General features: G+C 51.2%; 1 protein-coding gene across 1 annotated transcript in view; it reads left to right on the top strand.

Annotated features, from left to right (window-relative positions):
- The window catches only part of MEGF9 (multiple EGF like domains 9), a 49,219-nt gene that overhangs the window by 23,806 nt on the left and 5,312 nt on the right, over positions 1-20,101 (top strand). The window contains exons 3-5 of the mRNA XM_063409223.1: positions 11,412-11,551; positions 14,870-15,013; positions 16,364-16,636. Of these exons, the coding sequence (XP_063265293.1) occupies positions 11,412-11,551; positions 14,870-15,013; positions 16,364-16,636 (557 nt within the window). The remainder of the gene's footprint in view (positions 1-11,411; positions 11,552-14,869; positions 15,014-16,363; positions 16,637-20,101) is intronic.

Genomic DNA, 20,101 nt, shown 5'->3' with positions numbered 1-20,101 from the left:
TTCCCTGCCAGGGCAGGGGCTGAGTCAGAGTCAAAATGCTCTGCAGGGACATGCTGCCTGTAATTATTTTATACATTATCTTTTCCCAAACGCCCAAACCCTGTCTTGATGTCCTTCCTTTTTGTTTCAATGCTGCATTTTTCTGCTTGCATAAGCTCTGACAATTTGGAACTTAAAAGTAATGCTCTGGTTGAGGAGAGTGACCTTCTTACCAAAAGAGGTGATTCTTGGGGGTGGAAAGTATGAAGTTTTTCCACTTTTTTAGTGGCTGTTTTAGGTCTGGGAAGATGTACCTGGAAGCATCAGGGTTTGCCACAGAACTGAGAGTGTGATTTTGGTCAGATCTACTGGAAAGGCAAATTGGACAGAAAGGCTGATGGGTTAAATCTCATCTTTGGGAACTGGGAGAGGAGGGAAAGTGCTGCTGGAGCAACTGGGTTAACTGGAAGGGAGCATTCCTGCCCCAGCTCTGAGTTACTGGGCAGTGAGTGACGCATGGACATGTCTGGTGTCTCCCCATGTCTAAGTGCATGGGGCAAGCCAAGGAACGCCCTTGGGAGCTTCAGGTGAGATGCTCTGAGTCGTGAAGGAGAATGAGGTGGAGCTGGAGCCATCTGCATGGAGCCAGAAACAGCAGGGACCTCCCCAGCCTCTCCTCAGCACCATCCCACAGCCCTGAGGGATGTGGGACATGCTCATTCTCAGCCACTTAGAAGAGACAGCACAGGGCAAGATGTGGAGGGACATTTGGGGAGGGGGATGTTGCTAACAGAGATCACTCTGTTTCCCTTCCCGCCTCAGAGGCGTTTGCTGCAGACGGAGATGACCTCTGGGTGTTCAAAAAGAGGAAAATTAGGTCACTTGTCTGTGTTACAGGGCTGGGGGCATCAGAAGGGCTGCGAGATGGACAGCCTGGTGTGGAGTGATGTGTGTGGGAAATGGAGTGGGACACAAAGCCCAGCAGGGCAGGTGCTCCCCTGGTTCCTGTTGTGGGCACCAGGGCTTGGACACTGGGGTGGGGTGCATCCCTGCAGTAGGATCTCTCCTGGTGGGTGGTAGAGCCTCTCGTGCATTGCAGGGAAATGCGTGTGGAATCCAGGGAAGGGATTTTTGGCTCTCGTGCTGGGAGCCCTGGGTGGCTGTTGAGGAGTCCCTGGAGGAGCAGTACATGTCCCTCGGGCAATCTAGGATGAGACACGCAGGCATTGCCCAATACCAGCAACCAGCTACTGTTTTGTTGACATGGAAAATCCTGTCAGTTGTACTATTTATTTATTTAATAAAGCACCAGCCCAGCTTGACTTGCACAAGTGAATTCCTGTGTGAGGGTTCAGAGGAAAGCCATGGCTGTTCCAGTGGGGCTCTGGGTGAAACAGCAGCAGAGATTTTGGACTCTGACCCTTTTTAAGGGCTGCTGATTGGAGGGGCAGAGAGCCCGAAGGTCGAGCCCTCGGGGCACACAAAGATGCCTCTTAGGTTTCAGGCAGCTCGCCCACGCTTTTGTAAAAGTGCCTTTTAAAGCACCACCATGTGATGATTATTAGTATTATTTCTCAACACGCTCTCGGGCTGGCCAGATGGCAACCCATGTCCCCTGTTTGTTAACTGGACCTCAAATGCAGACCATCAAACAAAAATTAAAAAAATCCCTTTCCTGAGGCACAGAGTTGATTTTGGGAATGAACATTGACCTGACATGCTGTCGCTATGAATGGGCTCCATGGCTACTAATCAAAGGTCTGTTTTGGTGGTGGTTTAAATTTGATTATCTGGGAAGATCCACACAGATCCCCCTGTGGGATGGCAGAGGATTTCTGTGTTCTGGTGTGGCTGTTTTTTTTGTTAGCTGAAAAGCTGTGTGTGGCTCAAGCTGGAGCTTGCTGTGGGGCGGGATGGAGTCTGGGGCTGCTCAGAGAAGGCTGATGCATCTTGGAGAGGGGGAGTGAATTGTCCCTGCTGCGGTTAACGCCTAGAAACCTCAGAAAAAACCACATTTCTTTGGGTTGGATGCTGTGCAGATGCTTGCTAAAGATAGCCATGGCCTGGAAGTGTTCACAGTCCATAGAGGAAGGGTGGAGAAAGAAGTTGAAGTTTCAAGGGCCGTGGTCAAGGTCGGAGTGGTGGAGAATGAGGATGGTGACTCGTGGGTGAACGGGCTGAGCTGGAAGGGCTGTGAAGCTGTGCACAGCTCTGGGGACAGGGACAAGTGGGGATGGTGCCTGGTAGTGGCCTCAGCCCATGGTGATGCAGCCCCAGCCAAGAGCTGCCCCCACCAGCTGCATCTCTCACCATCTTTTGGGCCCCTCGAGTTGAAGGCTGTGCTGTGTGTCCTCTGAGGAAACCAGACCCTCCCAGCCTGTGGAGGAGTGCAGGTGTCAGTGCTGCTGGGGAAGGTCACCATGCCCCGGCTGCCCAGCACACATCTCCCAGCCTTGCACTCCAGTACGATTATTTTTCCTTTTTTCCTGCATGTGAGCAGAGTCCTGTGCCTGAACTCTGATCTCCTGCTCCCTAAGGCTGGGCAGGGAGCCAAGGCAGGGGCAGCAGGAGCGGGCTGGGGTCGGTGGTCTCAGTCCCAGTACCAGGGCAGCACTGGGAGCACTGGGGCTCCTCCTGGTGTTTCTGGCCCTCTGCAGCTTTGCCCAAAGTGCCACCCGTGTCCCCAGCTGAGTCATGGCAGCGTGAGCCAGCAGGCAGGCCTGGGGTGAACAGGGTGAAGGGAAGGGGGTTTGCTTTGAGGCAGCCTTGGGTTCTGCAGCCCTCGTGCCCTGGCGTGAGGAGCTGTGCAGGCACAGCCTTTCAAACACGCAGAGATAATTCTCCATGTGAACCTGTCCTCTGGCTGAGGGCTTTGGAGGACCAGGACTGCAGGCAGCACGAGGCCAGCCCGGATGAGGCAGCATCCCCCTCCTGGGGAGCAGGAGATGGCAGATGACTCTGCAGTTTTGGGTTTGTTTATTTTTACCTTGCTGGCAGCACTGCCCATCCCCATGTGGGACTGCAGACACTGGCCCAGTGTGACCCAGCTCATCTGCAGCAGGACTGACCTGGATTTACCTCCAAAGGTGTTTATCCCAACTTTTCCTAGCCCAGCACTTGGGCTTCTGTGGCTTTTCCTTTCCTGAAGCCGTGGGGGCAGCATGTTTAGCCCACAAGCAGCTGTCCCTGCGTGGGTGCCACTGTGGGTTTGGGATGTGAACGAGGGCGTGGAGCTGTGAAGCAGAGATGCTGCTATGAGATGCTGCTGCCTGGTAGAAGGGTTCAGCTCTCATTTCTCTGTTTCCCTGGGATGTTTTGTTTTTTAAACTTGTCCTGGTTCTAGGGAAGAAAAGTGATGCACCAATACCTGTGCCAGGGAACAAGAGGAGAGCTGTGGCCTGCTGTGGGTTTTAAGGATCACAGAATCACAGAATGTTCTGAGCTGGAAGGGACCCACAAGGATCATCCAGCCCAACTCCTGACCCTGCACAGACACCCCAAAAATCCCATTCTGTGCCTGAGAGCATTGTCCAAACACTCCTGGAGCTCTGGCAGCTATGGGGCTGTGACCATTCCCTGGGGAGCCTGGGCAGTGCTGAACACCCACTGGGGAAGGACCTTTTCCTGGTATCCATCCTAAACCTCCTCTGACACATGGTTTACCTAAACCCAGGTTAACCATCTAAACTGGGTTAGGCTTTTCCAGTTCCCGTAAAAAGCTCTAAACTATTTACACATATATGCTGCCATTGTCCCTAGTGCAGACAGATGCCTGTTAAACTGGGGTCTGTGGATCAATTTAAGTTGCCTCAGTTTCCCCACAAGTAGAAGGGCAGTGGGAAGCAGAAGCTCCAGCAGACAGCTTGAAGGTGATGTCTGGTCTCCTTTGGTTGCTGTGGGCTGAAACCCCATGCCCAAGGGTGCAGTGCTCTGCTTCTTTGCTGATCCAGCAGCCTTTCCTTACTGCTGCCTGCAGAGACAGCCTTGTGATCCTAATTCCTGCGTGGCTTGTGCTGCAGGCTTGGCATAAGCCACGTGAGAGAGAGTTCCTGTCATTCATTTCCAGTGGAAAAAAAGGGAAAAAATAAATGATAATGCACACACAAAACACCCAAGTGTTAATTCAGAGCTGTTTTGCCCCTTCAGCAGGACCTCATGCTTTGTGCTCATATTAAAAGGAATGAAGGCAGAGTGTCCCTGGAGCATCTGCACATGGCTGGAGCAGGGATCCTGCGAGGCTGGGCAGGGAGGGCAGTGGCCATCCCTGTGTGCTGCCTTTGTGGTGGGATTCTGTGTGGAGAGGCTGATCTGTGACCCCAGTTCGTGGGGATTTGCAAGAGCCTGGCTGCAGAGGGTAAGGTCAGCAGCCCCGGACAAAGAGCTTTGTTGAGGCCTTTGAATAAGGGCTGGGGGTGCTGAGGGAGCTCAGGAAGCTGGGCAGGGAGAGCCACACACTGGGATTGTGGAGCTGGTGGGATGTGGGAAGAGGCCAAGAGACTGTGGGGGCCAGCCTGGTGTGGCACAGTCTGGACACACCTTGAAATCCATGTGAGGCAGGATTTGGTGGGTTTTTTTAGTTGTCAGGAAATGCAGGTCCATTGGAATTCAAGGTTTTTGTGGAGCTTCACCAGCCTGCAGGGCTGCTGGCCATCCCAGACTCTGGAGGTTGCTTGGGGGAAGTGATGGAGTTGTTTTGCATAGATAAAATCTTCATTTTCTGTCTGCAGAGTGTCATCACACTTCTGAAATGTCTCTCTTTTGCGTGGGATCTGTCTTTCCATTCTGCTGTATTTTAGCAGCCCAGTAAACCACATCAGGCACTGCTCCCCTTTGGAGATGTGACCTTGGGAGCTGCAACCCTCAAGGACTTGTGCTTCAAAAACCCCCCAAAACCAGACAAACCCCCTTTTTCTCTTAAAAAAACCCTGCTCTCCCTTTTATAGATCAGATGAGCACAACCGGTGGCTCATTATGTCCCAGTAATGCCTTGTCAGCATCACTCTGCAGAGAACAGATCTTGTTTTGTAGCGGAAATTATTACATGTGGACGTCAGAAAAGCAGAAGAATACCCTGTTAAAGCCTATTTTTCTGCATGCTTTAATTATCTAAATCTCTCCCCTATTCCTGCCTCTCACATCCTTTACATCTGATTAGCTCGCCTCCTCTCTTCCTCCACAAGAAGGTAAACGTACCTGAGCCCATTTTTATTCAGTTGCAGACAGGAATGGGAAATGAAGGACTGGACACAGCAGCAGGGAAAAGTGGATTGTTATCATCTCCCCTATGGTAATTATGGCTTCTCAGAAATCCTGTTATTTTGTGGATTTTCCAGCAGGCTTTGCCGTTCCTGTGTTGTCTGTTGCGAACTTGCCTGCTCTGGCAAACACTGACTGCCCACAAAAAGAAATATGGGCTCAACTGTTTAAGCTTTTGTGGCTAAATTCTGGCTGGGAGGTGGTGCCCAGTGTGTACCTCAGGCACTGCTTGTACCCTGAGTCTTCTTCTGCTGTCTGAGCAGGGGCACTAACAGAGCTCTGGGGCATGGAGGGACCACTTTGGGCAAAGGTGTTCAGTGGGACATCCCCATTGTTGTGTCCTCCTCTGCACTGAGGTTCCCTGGCCCATCCCTGCACAGGATCCCCAGAGGGATCTGGGTTTACTCTGGGAAACCAGGACCCACCAGCTGAGGTTGAGATTTTGCCATGAGTGAGGCTTTTGCTCATGGAACTGTGCAGGACCCCATCCACCCTCCCTCTGTGGACTTTCCATTGCCTCCCTCCCCTGCCTTCAAGGGCACCTGGGGGAGACAGCCCTGGCTGGAGATTCCTGCCTTTCCCCAGCCCTGGCTGGAGATTCCTGCCTTTCCCCAGCCCTGGCTGGAGATTCCCAGCTTTCCCCAGCCCAGGCTGGAGATTCCCAGCTTTCCCTGGCGGGGGAGCTGGGGCTGTGGAGGCGGCGGTGGCCAGACAAGGTGGCCCTTTGACATTTACAGAGTGGCCTTTCAGAGCTGTGAAGTGTCCCCGCTCTGTCGAGGGCTGCCCTATGAAACAGCTGCCGTGCCCCAGCACGGGGAGAGGAATGTGGCACACAATGGCCCACTGTTGGCCCTATAAAGCTCTGCTTCTTGTGCCCTCACAGGGGTGGCTGGTGCAGGGCTTGGCCCTGGCCCCACTGACTCTCCCACAGAGCCACCTCGGCTGCCAGCAGCTTTGGGTTGAGCTGAGGGAGTGGGGAGGAGAAGCCCAATGTGGGGCTTTTTCCTGCTCTCCTCTTCCTCACGTGCTGATACTGCAATAACTGACTGACAGAGAAGTCAGCACGTGGGTTGTGAGGGCTCTTGGTATCCTCAGGATGAGAGGATGTGGCCTCAAGCTGCACCAGGGGAGGTTAGGTTGGACATCAGGAAGAATTTTTTCATGGAAAGGGTTGTGAAGCATTGGAAGGGGCTGTCCAGGGAGGTGGTGGAGTCCCCATCCCTGAAGGTGTTCAACAAACTGGACACGGCACTCGGTGCTCTGGTGCTGATCGGTCAAAGGTTGGACTCAGTGATCTTGGAGGCCTTTTCCATCTAAATTATTCTGTGATTCTGAGTGTTAACAGCATTGGTTTCCCACCAAAGTGTCTTGGAGCATTTAACTTTCAAATGTGAACTTTTCCACGTTGTCCAGGAAAGTGTAAGAGAGATTTATCCCCTGGCTGCTGTCAGACATCACAGAAAATCAGCACTGAAGGAGCCCGGCTCAATGGAGGAACGCACCATTTTTGGAGACATCTCTTGTGAATCCTCCTAATCCTGTGCAGAATCCTTTTGTCTTATCCCATCAAAGTGTGACAAAGCCTTTTCATGGGGTTTGTTTTAAAGCTGCTCGTAGCTCAACGCGATTTCCCTCATTCGCACGGGGCGCAGTTGCTGCTGTTAATTGTGTTAATTGTGTCTGTTCCAGGCCCTGCTGGAGTGACTGATGGGCATTGCTGTCTCTGGGGGTTCCCAAGGGGATGGGGCACAGGTGAAGCTGGAGATGTCCAGGGAAGGGCTGGTGTAGCCCTCACTTTCCCTTTTCTTAGGGCAGTGTGGCCCTCCCCAGCTCTCTGGGGAGCTGCTGAGCTGGGCAGGGTGTGGGTGTGTGCTCTGTGCTTCAAGGTGAAGACAAGAAATGGATTTGGCAAAACTCTTGTTGTAGGTTTTGCATGGCTCATCTGCATGGCATAGCCTGGTTTGAGACCCATGGAAGCTCCCTCTTTCTCTGACTGTGCCCCAAAATGTTACCAATCTCCTATGTTTTGAAAATAAAGGTACAAGAGCTTGGTGCTGTGCTGTTTTGGCTGGGTCTGACATAGCCAGGGAGTCCCTGGGCTCTGACTGAGGCATCCAGGCTTTTCTGGTGTATATTCAAAATTAATGTCTCCCTTCCTCCTCCTTGAGGGGGGGGAAAGAAAAGGAAAAAAAGGAATGATTGAAGCCTGCTGAGGGTTTTCTGTTAGACCATTAACTGTGCACAGCTTGTCTCCAAACAGCCCCTAAGGCCATGGTCCTTCATCCTCCCATCCATCTTGTGCCTGTCACGTTCCTGCTAAAATCAAGATGTTTCTGTGGAGGAGGAGTGGGGACCCCTTGCAGATGTGGCTGCACATTGTGGTCTGTCTCAGCTCACAGATACTTTAATGCTTTTTTTCCCCTTGTGATCAGGCCTTGAGTTCCTGTGCAGTCTGTACAGCTCCCAAGCCCATCCTCTCACCGTGCCCTTCCCCAGCCACCAGGCCTGGCAGAAAATCATCTGCAGGATGCTCTGTGGCTTCAGGGGCTGTTCTGTTCTCTGTGCCCTGCTCCTGAGACACTTCCAAGTGGGGTCAAAACTGTCTGCAGTCCTCCTCTTTACCAGTATCCAGGGGAGGGCTGGGCTGTCTCTGGTGTGTCCCCTTGACTCCTGTACCTGTACAGCTGCAGTCCTGTGTAAAATCCCACCTCAGGGAACATTTGGCTGTCACCAGTGGCACAAATCACTTGGCAAGTGCCAGGATCCTGTGGTTCTTTCCCCTTGAGAGGAGTGGAAGAGAGCTGTGGGGACGGGGAATGAAACCAGGCTGGCTTTTGCAGATATATTTTGGGGTGTAGGCTGTCCTCTGCCCCAGTATTTTGCTTTTAGTTCCACTGCCCTGCCCCATGTGTGTGAGAATGCTGCTGCCTGGGGTGGCTGTGCCCTAGCCCAGCCCCAGGCTGTCTCCTGAGGCAGGACCCTGAGGGATGAGGGTGGTCAGGTGAACGAGCTCCTGCCTTGGGGGGGTCCCAGTCCTGGCGTGTGGCCCTCATCCCCAGAGGGTCAGATCGTTCCATGCCGGATCCAAGCCCTGGATGTGGCTGTGTCCTGACCAGCAACCACTGCCTGCTCCTTTTGCCAGTGCCTCATGTGCTGGTGGAGGTTTTAATCAGTAGGAAACATCTGTAAAGTTGATGGATGATGTGATGGTGATACACACCACCTACATGGTCTCCAGAGTGAGCATATTCATAAAAATCTGGGAGAAACCAATGCTGGCAGGAGACTTTGGATACTGGAAGTCTGGTTTTATCCCAACACATATTTATATCAATTCTTTGTGAGAGCTGAACATTGGCTGGCTTCAGAGGGGTTAATCATCATCTGAAGTGGAGTTGAGTAATTGATGTTGCTGCATCAAAACGTTTCCCTCTTCCCATCCCCCTCATTCCCCCCACTTCCCCCCAAAACAAAATTCTTGGCCGATACTCAAAATCCAGTTCAGTTCTCACTGTGCAAGTATTAAACTGTGGGTCTTTTCTTTCAGATTTCTGGATTTTTATGGGCACAATTGGTCTGTTAACAGGATTTTTTTTTTCTGTGGTTTCAATGCATTTATATCATTGACCTTTGCTTTAAAAAGTGTCTGACAGACTTTGCTGGGCTGGAGCTATAAAAAGGAGTGTTGTAAGGGGGCTTTATTCTGTGGAAGCAATGACCACAGGCAAAGCTTTATATTTGCTGAGTGATTTAATTCTTGCACATGCAGGAATTGGCTCTGTGCCATGTGTAACATGTTGAGAAAAGGTCTGCTCAAGAGGCATTCAAACCAAACTTTCCAAACAGTCTTTTTTCTTTTCTTTTTTTTTAAGCTTTCTTTCCTGTTATTTCTAAACTAACGAGTAAAATCAAGGGACTGTGCCCCAAAATGCTGAACTGAGCTCTAAGAGGCAGGGTCATTGGGGAAATAAACCTCCTTGAAAGAAATGAAATGAGAGTCTGAGTGGAAGCAGGGAGGAAGAGGAGGGTGCTGTTGAGAAAAAGGCTGGATCAGGGACAAGAGGGACTTAAACAGAGCTCTCTGAACTCCAGGAGGGAGCCAGGGAGGGTGAAGATGCTGCAGCTCAAATGCTTGATCCTACAAAACCCTGCTCATGTGGTGCATCCCCAGAGGATGCATTTTCAGGCTAAACATCAGATTTTCCTCCCCATGGCACATGCTTTTCCCTGCCTGTCCCTGCCCTCTTACAGGAATAGCAGTAGCAGTCAGGAGCAAATAATAAAAAAAGCTGCTTTTTGTTTGTGCTTATTTTAAACACTGTGACAACGTTTGGATTAATGTTGGGTCTTGTGAAAAGCCCTTTAAAAGTCAAACATACTGAGCTGCTTACCAGCCAAACATACTGAGCTGCTTACCAGCATGCCTTTGAATTTTGCATCTGCCTGCTGCACTTCCAGATAATGGCCAGGAGAGCAAGGAAACATCATATTTCTTCTTCTTGTAATCAGGCCATTAAATATGCTTGAGATTTCAGATTCTGCAACTATTTAATTGTGTAGCCCCTTGGGCTGAGGTCGATATTTTGGTGAGTAGTTTCTCTTCATTTGGCAAGCAAACAAACAACAGAAATACTGAATTATGCTAATTTCCAACAGAAGCAATGTCTTGCCCAAAACATCGCAATCTACTGCGTTTTAGTTAAAAACAACACATCAAATAGTGCATCAAACATCTATTAGTTTTAATCAGCAGATTTTTCTGGAGGCTTTTGGGAGCAAATTGTGCCTTGCTCACTCTTCCCAGGAGGAGAGGGGTAACAATGGCTGAGCTCTGTGCAGCACAGTGAGCCCTGAAATGCTGACTTTCAAAGGTGTTTCAAAGGTGTTTCAAAGGTGTTTCAAAGGTGTTTGAAGGGGGTGGAGGTTATACAGGAGAGCTCAGAGGGTGCTGCAGGGTGTAAGGGCTGTCTGTGGGTGCTGCTGCCTCCCCTGCAGGTAAATCCATCCCCTGGAGGGGCCCAAATGCTGTTTATTGGGGTTGCTGTCCCGGTTCCCTGTAGCAGGCAGGGCAGGGCTTCCTGCAGGTCCTGCAGGGCTGTGGGGATGTGCAGAGGCTCTGGGTGCTCTCTGTGCCTTGGCTTGGCCATTCCCAGTGTGCAGGTGGGATCAGCCACCTCCAGCAGTGGCCGTGCCCAGGGCTGGATGGGAAGGAGCATTTATCCATTCTTGTGATTTCCCTGAGAGCTGAGCTAAATGCTGCTGGTGTATAAAGTCTGTTAGGAAAGCAAAGCATTGGAGCCTCTGTGTGGAGAGAGGAGCACAAAAAGCCAAAGCAATGAGGGTAACCTTTGCTTTTTATAGCTGCTGGTATTTGTTTGCTCGTGGCAGCCACCAGCAATGCCCTCTGTGTTCACACCCCGCCCTGCAGTCACACTGTGCCCAAGTCAACAGCTCCTGTCTCGGTCAGCTGCAGCGGGAGCTCTGCTGGGGAAGCCTCTCTTGTCTCTCCCTGGCTTTAGTGGGTAGAGTTCAGCTGGAGAGAGAGGGGCCTTGCCCAAGTGTCCATGGAGATGTGGGAGGGATAGATGGGATCATGGAGGAGAGCAGGGAGTGCAGGTGGCTGACACCTGCCCTGGCTGGAGCCAGGCAGGACACACGAGCTGTTGCCTCGGCTCCCAGGGGAGCCAGGAGAGCAGGTGGTGAGCAGGGAATTGGCTGCTCACAGGAAAATCTGGGAGGTGCTGCTCAGCACTGATGTGGAGGGGAGAGCAGGACCCACGGGGGTGCCCTGGGATTGTTCAGGCACAGTGAGCACGGGTGTGCCCGTGTCCTGCAGGACCCAGGGCTGGTGCAGGTGCTTGGTGGAGCAGGGACTGCAGAGGGGCTGTTGGGAGCATCTGCTGGGGCTGATGCAAGGGGATGGCTCTGGGCCAGGGCTTTCTAGAATGAGCAATGATTTCTGGTGCCCAGCTGGGAATTGCTGTCAGGGCAACTGGCTTGGCAGACACTCGTACTTTCTTGAACTCCCCATCGCTTTTTGGAAATGGTTGCCCCTGGCTTTCATGTCCTGCTTCCAGCAGAAAGGAAGAAAGGGAATCCCAAACCCTGCCTGCAGGTTTGTACCTCGGATGCCTCCCAGCACAGCCAGATCTCACTGTTTGTTTTTCCCTCTACAGCTCTGGGAAGTGCCAGTGCAAAGTTGGTGCCACAGGCCTCAAGTGTGAGCGGTGCAGTGAGGGCTACTACAGCTTCAACGAGAGCACGTGTGAGCCCTGCCAGTGCAACAACCACTCCCAGAGCTGCGACAGCTCCACAGGTGATCCTGTCCTCCTGTGACCATGGGGGTGCAGGCTCCACCTGCCCCTCTGTCTCTGGTTTTTCTGTTCTCATTCAGCACACTCTGCTCTTATCCCCTTTGTCTACATCTTTTTGCCTTGCATGCCCAAAAATCTTTACCTTAAAGCTGAAATGGAAATGCAAGGTCGGCTTTGGTCTCCTTTGAAGGAAGGCAGTGAAGGCTGTGTGCGTTAGCCCAGGCTGCAGTGCAGAGCCCTAATTCAGCAGCCTGCATCAGAAGCTGGGGCTCCATTGTTCTCTGCACTTACACAAACACACAACATGGGCTTTTAAAGACCTTTTGTGTGACTGCTGTTTACCTGGAAACATATACTGTGCTGGCACTGACGTAGGGGGACTTGCTGCCACAGACAGCAGGATCAGAGTGGGTAAAAACTGGCTGCATGTAATTAATATTGCCCACTTTTTATAAATTGGCCTTGTTCATTTTCCATGGTTATTTCTTTGACTGTCTCACTCACTCAGATGTTGATGGAGTGCAAATGTCGAGGCACCTGTGCTTGAACAGCTCATGGGAGGGCAGGGGGAGCCTGACTGGAGGAGCACTGCCTGCACAACCCCCTCTTCACACAGCACTCACTTCAAATTCCAAATTCTCCTCAAAACTTCCAGGCTGAAAGGCACTTCTGTAATATTTATGCAGGAGCTTAGTAAGGGGTAATAATTAAAGTAATGTTGCAGAATTTGTTGGTGGAGAGGCAGAGCTCATGAAGTCGGGTGTTTCTGGGCAATTTGTGCCTGTGTGTTCCCTCATGGGCTGTGTGTTTGCAGCAGAGGAATGCCCTGGTCTGTGGGCACTGGGTCTGTGCTCCCTGAGGCTGAATTCCTGCGTTCCCTTGAGGATGAATTGCTGCATTCACTCCTATACTGCACTCTGTGTGCTCATGTCCTACCAGCACTGAAGGATACAAGGCTGTCACTAAAGCTGTGCACACATCAGCTGTGTTACTGATTTGGAGCTGGGTGCGTGGGTTTTGTGAAGGAGGAGGATAATCTGCTCTTCCTTTTTTCCCCTCAGTGTTCCTCCTGCTCTTGATTTATCAAAGAAAACCCAGCACAGATCTTGCTCCTGGGATGGGGCTGCTTTTTCTGTTGATACTGCCCAGTGCTGCCCACAGCATTGCAATGAAAACCCCTCATTTTGCTTAATAACCTATTGTTGATTTGACAAAATTTTATTTATTTATTTATTTTTCTTCTTAAATTTTCCTCCATCTGCTCTATTTGCTGCTGTGGCTGAGGGAACCAAACAAAACCAGAACAGAGAATGAAGTTGATTAAAAATTAGATCGGACGCCTGCTCTAGAGACTGCACTCTGTGTGACCTCCCCAGCTTTACATTAATTCTGTGTAGCCTTTGTCCAATTTTCAAAGTTTTTTCCCATTAATGCTATACTTTGGGCTCCCTCTGCTGGCTCAGCATGCGGCTCCTGCTTGGCATCCCTCTGTCCAGGAGGCATGTTTGAAATTACTGGGCATAAATAAATAACTTGGGCAGCAGGAGCTCCCCAGCCGACAGCACTTCCTCTGCCACGACCCCTGTACTCCGTGGTGTGTCTGTGCTCTGAGGTGGGCTGCTGCTTCCCAGCTGGGCTGCTGTGAGCTCTGATCCTTCCTGAGGGCATTATCAGGATGAGAAGTGCTATTAATTATTCAGGCTCTTCCCAGCGATACCTGATTGCGTGCCCGTGCGTGCCTGGTGAGCAGCGTGCTGACTCAGGCACACACAGCCATTTTGCAGGGCTGGTGGAGATGGATGGGGGTGATTTCTGCTGATGGGAAAGACATTGGTCCTGAAATGACCAGGGCAATATAGGTGTGATTCCAGATTTATGCCTCTGTTAGTGCCTGGGGAGCACGGTCCAAGTGCTTCCTGTGACCAGACAGGTCAACTTCCCTGTCCAAGACATCCATCCCACTGAGATTGTTGATCCAGGTTTGCAGCTGGAGAAACCAAGCATAGCAGATAATTTTCCTCTCTAAACCTGACATCTCTCCCACAAAAACCACTGGCTCGTGCCTGACAGGCTGCTGAGGGAAGAGCAAACAGTGTGTGGGAGGTGATGCTGAGCAAGGGGTGCTGGCAGGGCCCTGCTGGGTGGGTGAATCAGCCGCTTCCCGGGTTTGCTTCCTGCCTTGGCATCAGGGCTGGCTGCAAGGACATGCCAGGCTTGGCTGTGGAGTCATCACTGTGGGAATTGAGGAGCAGCAGCTCTGTCGGGCTTGTGAGAGAGCCAGACTGTTCTGATATTAACAAGAAAATCTGCTGTGGTCTTTATAACAGTCAGCATAAACCTCAATCAGGATTTTTTCCTGTGGTTGATGTTGATATGAGGCTTCCCCATCCCCCAGCAGCACTGCTGGGCTCAGCTCAGTGGATCTGTCTGTGCTCTCACACTGCTCTGGGCCACCCCTGTTTATAGAGAGGGCTGGTGCCTTTGCAGAGTCTGGTACATGGGATTTAATCCAATCTTCCCTCAGCTCCCTGCCACCTCACCGAGGAGCCAGCTGAATTACAACGTGTTCCTGGTGATGGATGGGCTTTATATAGAGGCTGTGCTTTTGTAACTAAGGAGATTTTTCTTCTTGGTCACAGTAGTATCAAAATGCAATTTGGAGGCCATTAGAACACGGCGTCTGTGAAGACACGGCACGTCGAGTTTCTGATTCAGGGGCTTCCCCAGGAAGGGCAGGTGGCTCACGTGAGCCCCCACTTCTCCTCTGTTCTCTGGGAAGGTCAGAGAGTGCTGCTGCCTTGTCCTGGGGTGGAGGAGCTGGAGCCATGCTGGTGGGATGGAGCTGCCTGCCCCCAAAGCAGGACACTGGCATATCCTCAGCCCTCACCACCAGCTCTGGGGTACAGGAGGAGGCTGCACACAAAAAAACCAAAGGCAGAAACCTGAGGGACCCCTCATGAGAGGGGGGACTGGAAGGATCAGTGTTCCATCTCACTGGTACAAATGCAAACTGCCACTGCTTTCCTTGAGGAGAATTTTAACACTGAGAACTCGTGCTTACCTGCAGTGACCTTTCAGTGGTGAGCTGTGTGGCCTCTCTGCTGGGGCCACCTGCTTTTTCCCATTATCTGTGTACGTGTGGAGCGAGGGGATGAGCATCAGAAGGTCATAAGAGGCCAGGATCATGTTTTGGCCAGAGGGCATCCAAAACCACCTGTGAGCTCTGATAATTGAGTGTGTTCCACGTGGATTCTTACTCCAAATGTTCTGCTCCAGTTCCTGCTGCTGAATGTTTGCTTGTTCTCCTCTCCGTTCTGCAGGCACCTGCCTGGACTGCCAGGAGAACACCGAGGGGAAGCACTGTGAGCTCTGCAAGGAGGGTTTCTATCGCAGCACCCATCCTGCCCACGGCTGCCAGCACTGCCCCTGCTCCATCGTGGCATCCACTGGCACCTGCCACATACGTGAGCCTCTTGTTTGGGTCTAATTCCTCATGAGGAAGGTTGCTCTCCTCAGTTAAATTGCCCCTCAGAGTGTGTCAGCCCAGCAAGGTGTTTTATAGCCCGTGGAGCTCCTGTTTGTGTGCACTGGAAGCAGCACCTGCTGTGATGGGTCCCTGGTGTTTGTGTTGCCTCTTGTGAGAGCAGCTGTGCAGGGGAGGGATCAGAATCACAAAATGGTTTGGCTTGGAAGGGATCTTAAAGTCTAGTTCCAGCTCCCAGTGTGTTGCTGCAGTCTGCTCTGAAGAAGCTGCAAACTTTTGCAGAGGCTGCTGAGCTTGTGGCAGCCAGGAGGGGGGCAGGAGATGCTCAGCAGTGCCATGGAGCCCTCCAGACTTCTGAGTCTGCTTCTGAACATCTCCGTGGGACTCCATGCAGAGATTCCCCAGTGTAACTGAGAGAAGTCAGAGCTGTAACAGTCACATGTATGGGTTTTTTTTGATATTTCCCTAATGCATTTTGCAAGCAAGCTGCTTCTGGCTTTGTATAGGTCTAAAAGTTCATTTGGATTGCAAGCATCCCTGATATAGTTCCAGCTGTTCTCTGAAATTGCCTGTTTGAGATGGAAGTATTCAGGAATAATAATCTATTTCCTTAGCAACGTGCCAAGTTTGCTCTGTGAGGTTGGTATGAGGCATCAAAACTCCCCAAAGCTGGTTTTTTCCCTACTAACAGAGGAAGTGCTGCTGTTCAGAAGTCATGTTTTCAGCTCAAAATTTGAGATTGGTCAATACTTGGTGGCTGCTGATTTTTATCAGGGTGCCTTGTGGTCCGGCCCCACAGAACAAACCCCACAGAACAAACCCCACAGAACAAGCCCCACAGAACAAACCCCACAGAACAAACCCCACAGGACAAATCCCACAGAACAAACCCCACAGAACAAACCCCACAGAACAAACCCCACAGAACAAACCCCACAGAACAAGCCCCACAGAACAAACCCCACAGGACAAACCCCACAGAACAACCCACAGAACAAACCCCACAGGACAAACCCCACAGGACAAACCCCACAGGACAAACCCCACAGAACAAACCCCACAGAACAACCCACAGAACAAACCCCACAGAACAAACCCCACAGAACAAACCCCACAGGACAAACCCCACAGAACAAACCCCACAGAACAAGCCCCACAGAACAAACCCCACAGGACAAACCCCACAGAACAAACCCCACAGGACAAACCCCACAGAACAAACCCCACAGGACAAACCCCACAGAACAAACTCCACAGAACAAACCCCACAGCCCGGGTGTCTCTGCAAGGGGCTGTGGCACATCCCTGCTTTGTTTTCTGTGTTCTCCAGAGCCTGGCGAGAGCGTCCCGAGGTGTGACAAGTGCAGGCCAGGGTACACTGGCCTCAACTGCAACCAGTGTGCCCAGGGCTACTACAACTCGGACAGCATCTGTGTGAGGTGTAAGTGCAACGGGAACGTGGACCCGGCGCTGTCCCCCGGCGTGTGCCGGCCGGACAGCGGGGAGTGCATCGGCTGCCTGTACCACACCGCGGGCTTCCACTGTGAGCTGTGCCAGGAGGGCTACACCAGGGACTCCCAGGGCACCAACTGCACCAGGAAAGGTAAAAAGGGCTGCTCAGGGCGGTGTCAAGGCTCACTGTGCAGCTGGCCAAAGGTTGGAGAGGAAATGCTGTTCGTTGTCCGTATTAGTTTGGATTTATCTGGCGTCTGGTGCAGAGAAGAAAACCAGATCTTTGTAACAGAACCACAGAATGAACTAGGATGGCTTTAAGATCATCTAGTCCAACCTATGACCTAACAAATCCCTATCAACTAAACCACTGAGTGCCACGTCCAGTCTTACATTAAACACGTCCAGCTCCCTGGGCAGACAACTCCAGTGCCCAGTTCGTGCCTACTGGCCTTGGAGGGTGGTTTAGAGTTAGCTGTGAAACCACCCTGATTCCACCCTGTCAGGCACTGCTAGTGAACAGGCTGGAAAAAACCAATCTATTTGTAGTGTATTTAACGTAGAATGAGAGAAAATGGTTCTGGAGTTGCTCCTGCAGTGGTTATCTGGAGGTAAGTTTTCATGGTGGATGTCCAACACCATGCATGGAAACATTACCAGTGTGATGTATTAGATGAAAGAATCCAGAGTTCAGGGAAGTATTTGGGCACAAATTTGCTGTTGTCATGGACAGAGATTCAGTTCAGATCTTCCATCAGGAGCTGATGTGGCTTTCACTCCTGTGCTGCTCTCTGGGTGTGTAATCACAGAGTCCTTCCCTGCTCAGGAAATGATCAGTACAACAAAGTTGGATGCTCATTAGGTGTAACAGGGCTGGAAATGGCACTTTTACATCAGCTCATCTATTACCTCCCAATGCATAGCTTTGCCTTTGTGCAAGGATCCACATGACCTTGCTCCACTAAAATCTGTCTGTATGGCTTTGTTTGGGTACTAGAAGTTTTCACCATTCAGTTTTATTTAAATGGCATTGTTATAGGCATTTCCTGATGTGGGGAAAGCCTGTTCCCTTTCAAGAGGCCTGGGACATGCTCCTTGAGCTTTCTTCTCCCTCTGACACATATGTTTCCCCTTTTTTATTAAGCAATGAAAAAGATGTCCAGCTTCTTTCCAGTTCCTTAAACAAAAATTGCCTAAAACCTGACATGCTGAGGTTACTGAGCATTAACTCGTCTCAGGTTAAGATTTTCATAAATCACCAGTGCATTTGAGCTGTGTCTGGAGTGAAATCATCACCCAGGCTCTGTTTCAGTGGTCGCAGCTGAAATGAGACCCCAGGTTCTGTACAGCAAAGCTATATTTTCTGGGCAAACCTCCTGTATCCACAGGCACCATCCAGAGTCTCAAGCCTGACCAGGATTGTGGTGCTTTCAAGGCAGATAGAGAGGACATTCCAAGGACCCAAGTGAGTGTTTTCAGCCGCAGAGCAGGCGGTGCTCCTGCTGCCATGGGGAGGCACAGCAGGGCCCCAGGGCTGGTGCAGTGGGGCTCTGTGCCCCAGCCCAGCGCCGCAGCGTCCCCAGAGCGGGTGCGCGGCTCCTGCCAGGCTCCTCCAGCGCGGGAGGCAGCGGCAGCTCTGCGGAGCAGGCCTTCAATCAAGCAGCTGGACCCGAGGCTCCCGGCAGAGCTGCCAAAGCAGCCCATTGAGAGAGCAGCTGCTGCTCTCAAGGAGCAGCTCGGGGACATCTGGAGAGCTGGCACGGCCCGGGAGCGGAACAGGCAGCGCCGTGTCACGGCCCGGAAGCGGCGCCGGGGCCAGAGCCCGGCACTTCACCGTGAAGTTCCTGGGAGTGCCAGGAAATGTCTTCACCCCAGGCCTCCCTGCCAGCCCTGAGCTGATGCTGACTCACAAATAAAGCCCAGAAAAGTGCTGTTTCCTTGCTGGTGAATCAGCCATTGTGTCGGTTCTGTTTTTTCCCTACTTATAGCTACTGGCAGGGTTTGCCAAGGATTGAGTGTTGGTGAAGGCATTTGGAAAGGATGACTGAATTCCTCATGCCCTTTTCCCAAAAACAAAGGTTTTCCAGGAATCTCTTGCTCCTATCACGTTGCTTCCTATTGCAAACCTTTGGCTGTCATGCCATAGAGAAATGTCTCTGGCATTCAGCACCCTGAGTGTCCTTATCAACCTCAGGCAGGAGCTGTAGAGAGCAGAGGATCTGCTGCAGGGAGGGCTCTCTGAGCAGGAACCTCAATTAGGTGTGTGATGCCCCTTCCAGAGGAATTTCTTCCTCAGTTGCCTGAACTGGGAATGTGACAGCCCGAAGTTAACTTGTGGGAGTTCCCCTGAGGGCTCCTGGCAGGACATGTGCTGAATATTTCCAGCTCCTGTTGCCATTGGAGATGCAACTTAGTGCAAAATTAGTCTTTCGGAAGTGACTCTCCTCCTCAATCATAATTAGTAGATGTTCAGGAGAGCTGGAAGCTGGATCCGTACAGCAAGGCACTGTCAGCTGTAATTGCTGCAGCTGTATGTGGATTTGAAATGAAGTTGCTTTTTTGTTGGCAGGAAGAGAGTGGGAAAGAGGATGCAGAGAGTCCTGTGGAGCAATAGGTGCAGAGAACATTCTGGCTGATTGAGGCTTCAGCTTGTGGAGTGTTCCTGTTGCCTGGACTTGAAAATCTAAAATAGATCAGGTTATTCATGTGAGGAAATGCTTTGTTAGCTACATTTGTGAGCTTGGTACTACAGATTTATGATGCTCTCTGAGGCCTGTATCTCAACAAGTTTGATGCAGGCGTAATGAATTCACATCCCACTCCTGAGATCTCAAGGTTAATGTGACTCCTGAACTGAGAAGGGAGTTTTATCCCATGGCTACTGCAAGCAAGGCAGGTTCTTGGCTATTTAGTGCCAAGGAAAAGACAGAGCAGTCTGGTAGTTCCCATGTTCTGATCCTTCCTGTGTGCACCCATGCCAGCAGCTGAAACCAAACCAAGATCCCAACTGGCCTCTGCCAGTCTCTGTCTTTTTTTTTGTTGTGATTTGGTGACCTTCTGCTTGTGGCTGTGTAGATCTGGGGTCTCTGTGTGGCTTGTGTGGGACTTCATTGGAAAGGAGAACTGAGGTTATTTTGCCCTTTTACCTAAAGTAGTGCAAACACTGAACCTGCTGAAAAATGCTGAGATGGCTGAGTACTTGTTTTTTCAGTTTTGGTTGTTTGTACAAGTAGGGCAGAAATAATAATACTGTGAACAAAATCCTACATCTGGTGCCCTGGTTGTGAAGGGTTTTAGCTCCTGGAGTTGCTGTGTCTGAGTGTGCAGCCCACACAGACACCAAGGGACACGTTGGTTCAGAGTTTAAACTTGCTGAGCTGGTAGAGCCCCATTTTCCTGGTCTGAACAGGAGCTGGACTGGGACTTGCTGTCATCATGAGCTCCTGTATTGAACCCTGAATCCTGACTACTGCCCCTGTCCCTCAGCATCAGACTTTTCAGAGGAGTCCTGCAGTCCATGGGCACTTAGCACATGGAATTATATTAAAAAACCCCAAACACAACCCTGGACAGACATTTTCTAAACTGCTTTGAAAAAAATACCAGTTTAGCAGTG

The sequence above is a fragment of the Prinia subflava genome, chromosome 12 (assembly GCF_021018805.1).
Source record: "Prinia subflava isolate CZ2003 ecotype Zambia chromosome 12, Cam_Psub_1.2, whole genome shotgun sequence".
Classification (NCBI taxonomy): domain Eukaryota; kingdom Metazoa; phylum Chordata; class Aves; order Passeriformes; family Cisticolidae; genus Prinia; species Prinia subflava.
Note: the sequence above shows the minus strand (reverse complement) of the source record. Positions and strands in the feature narration are given on the sequence as shown.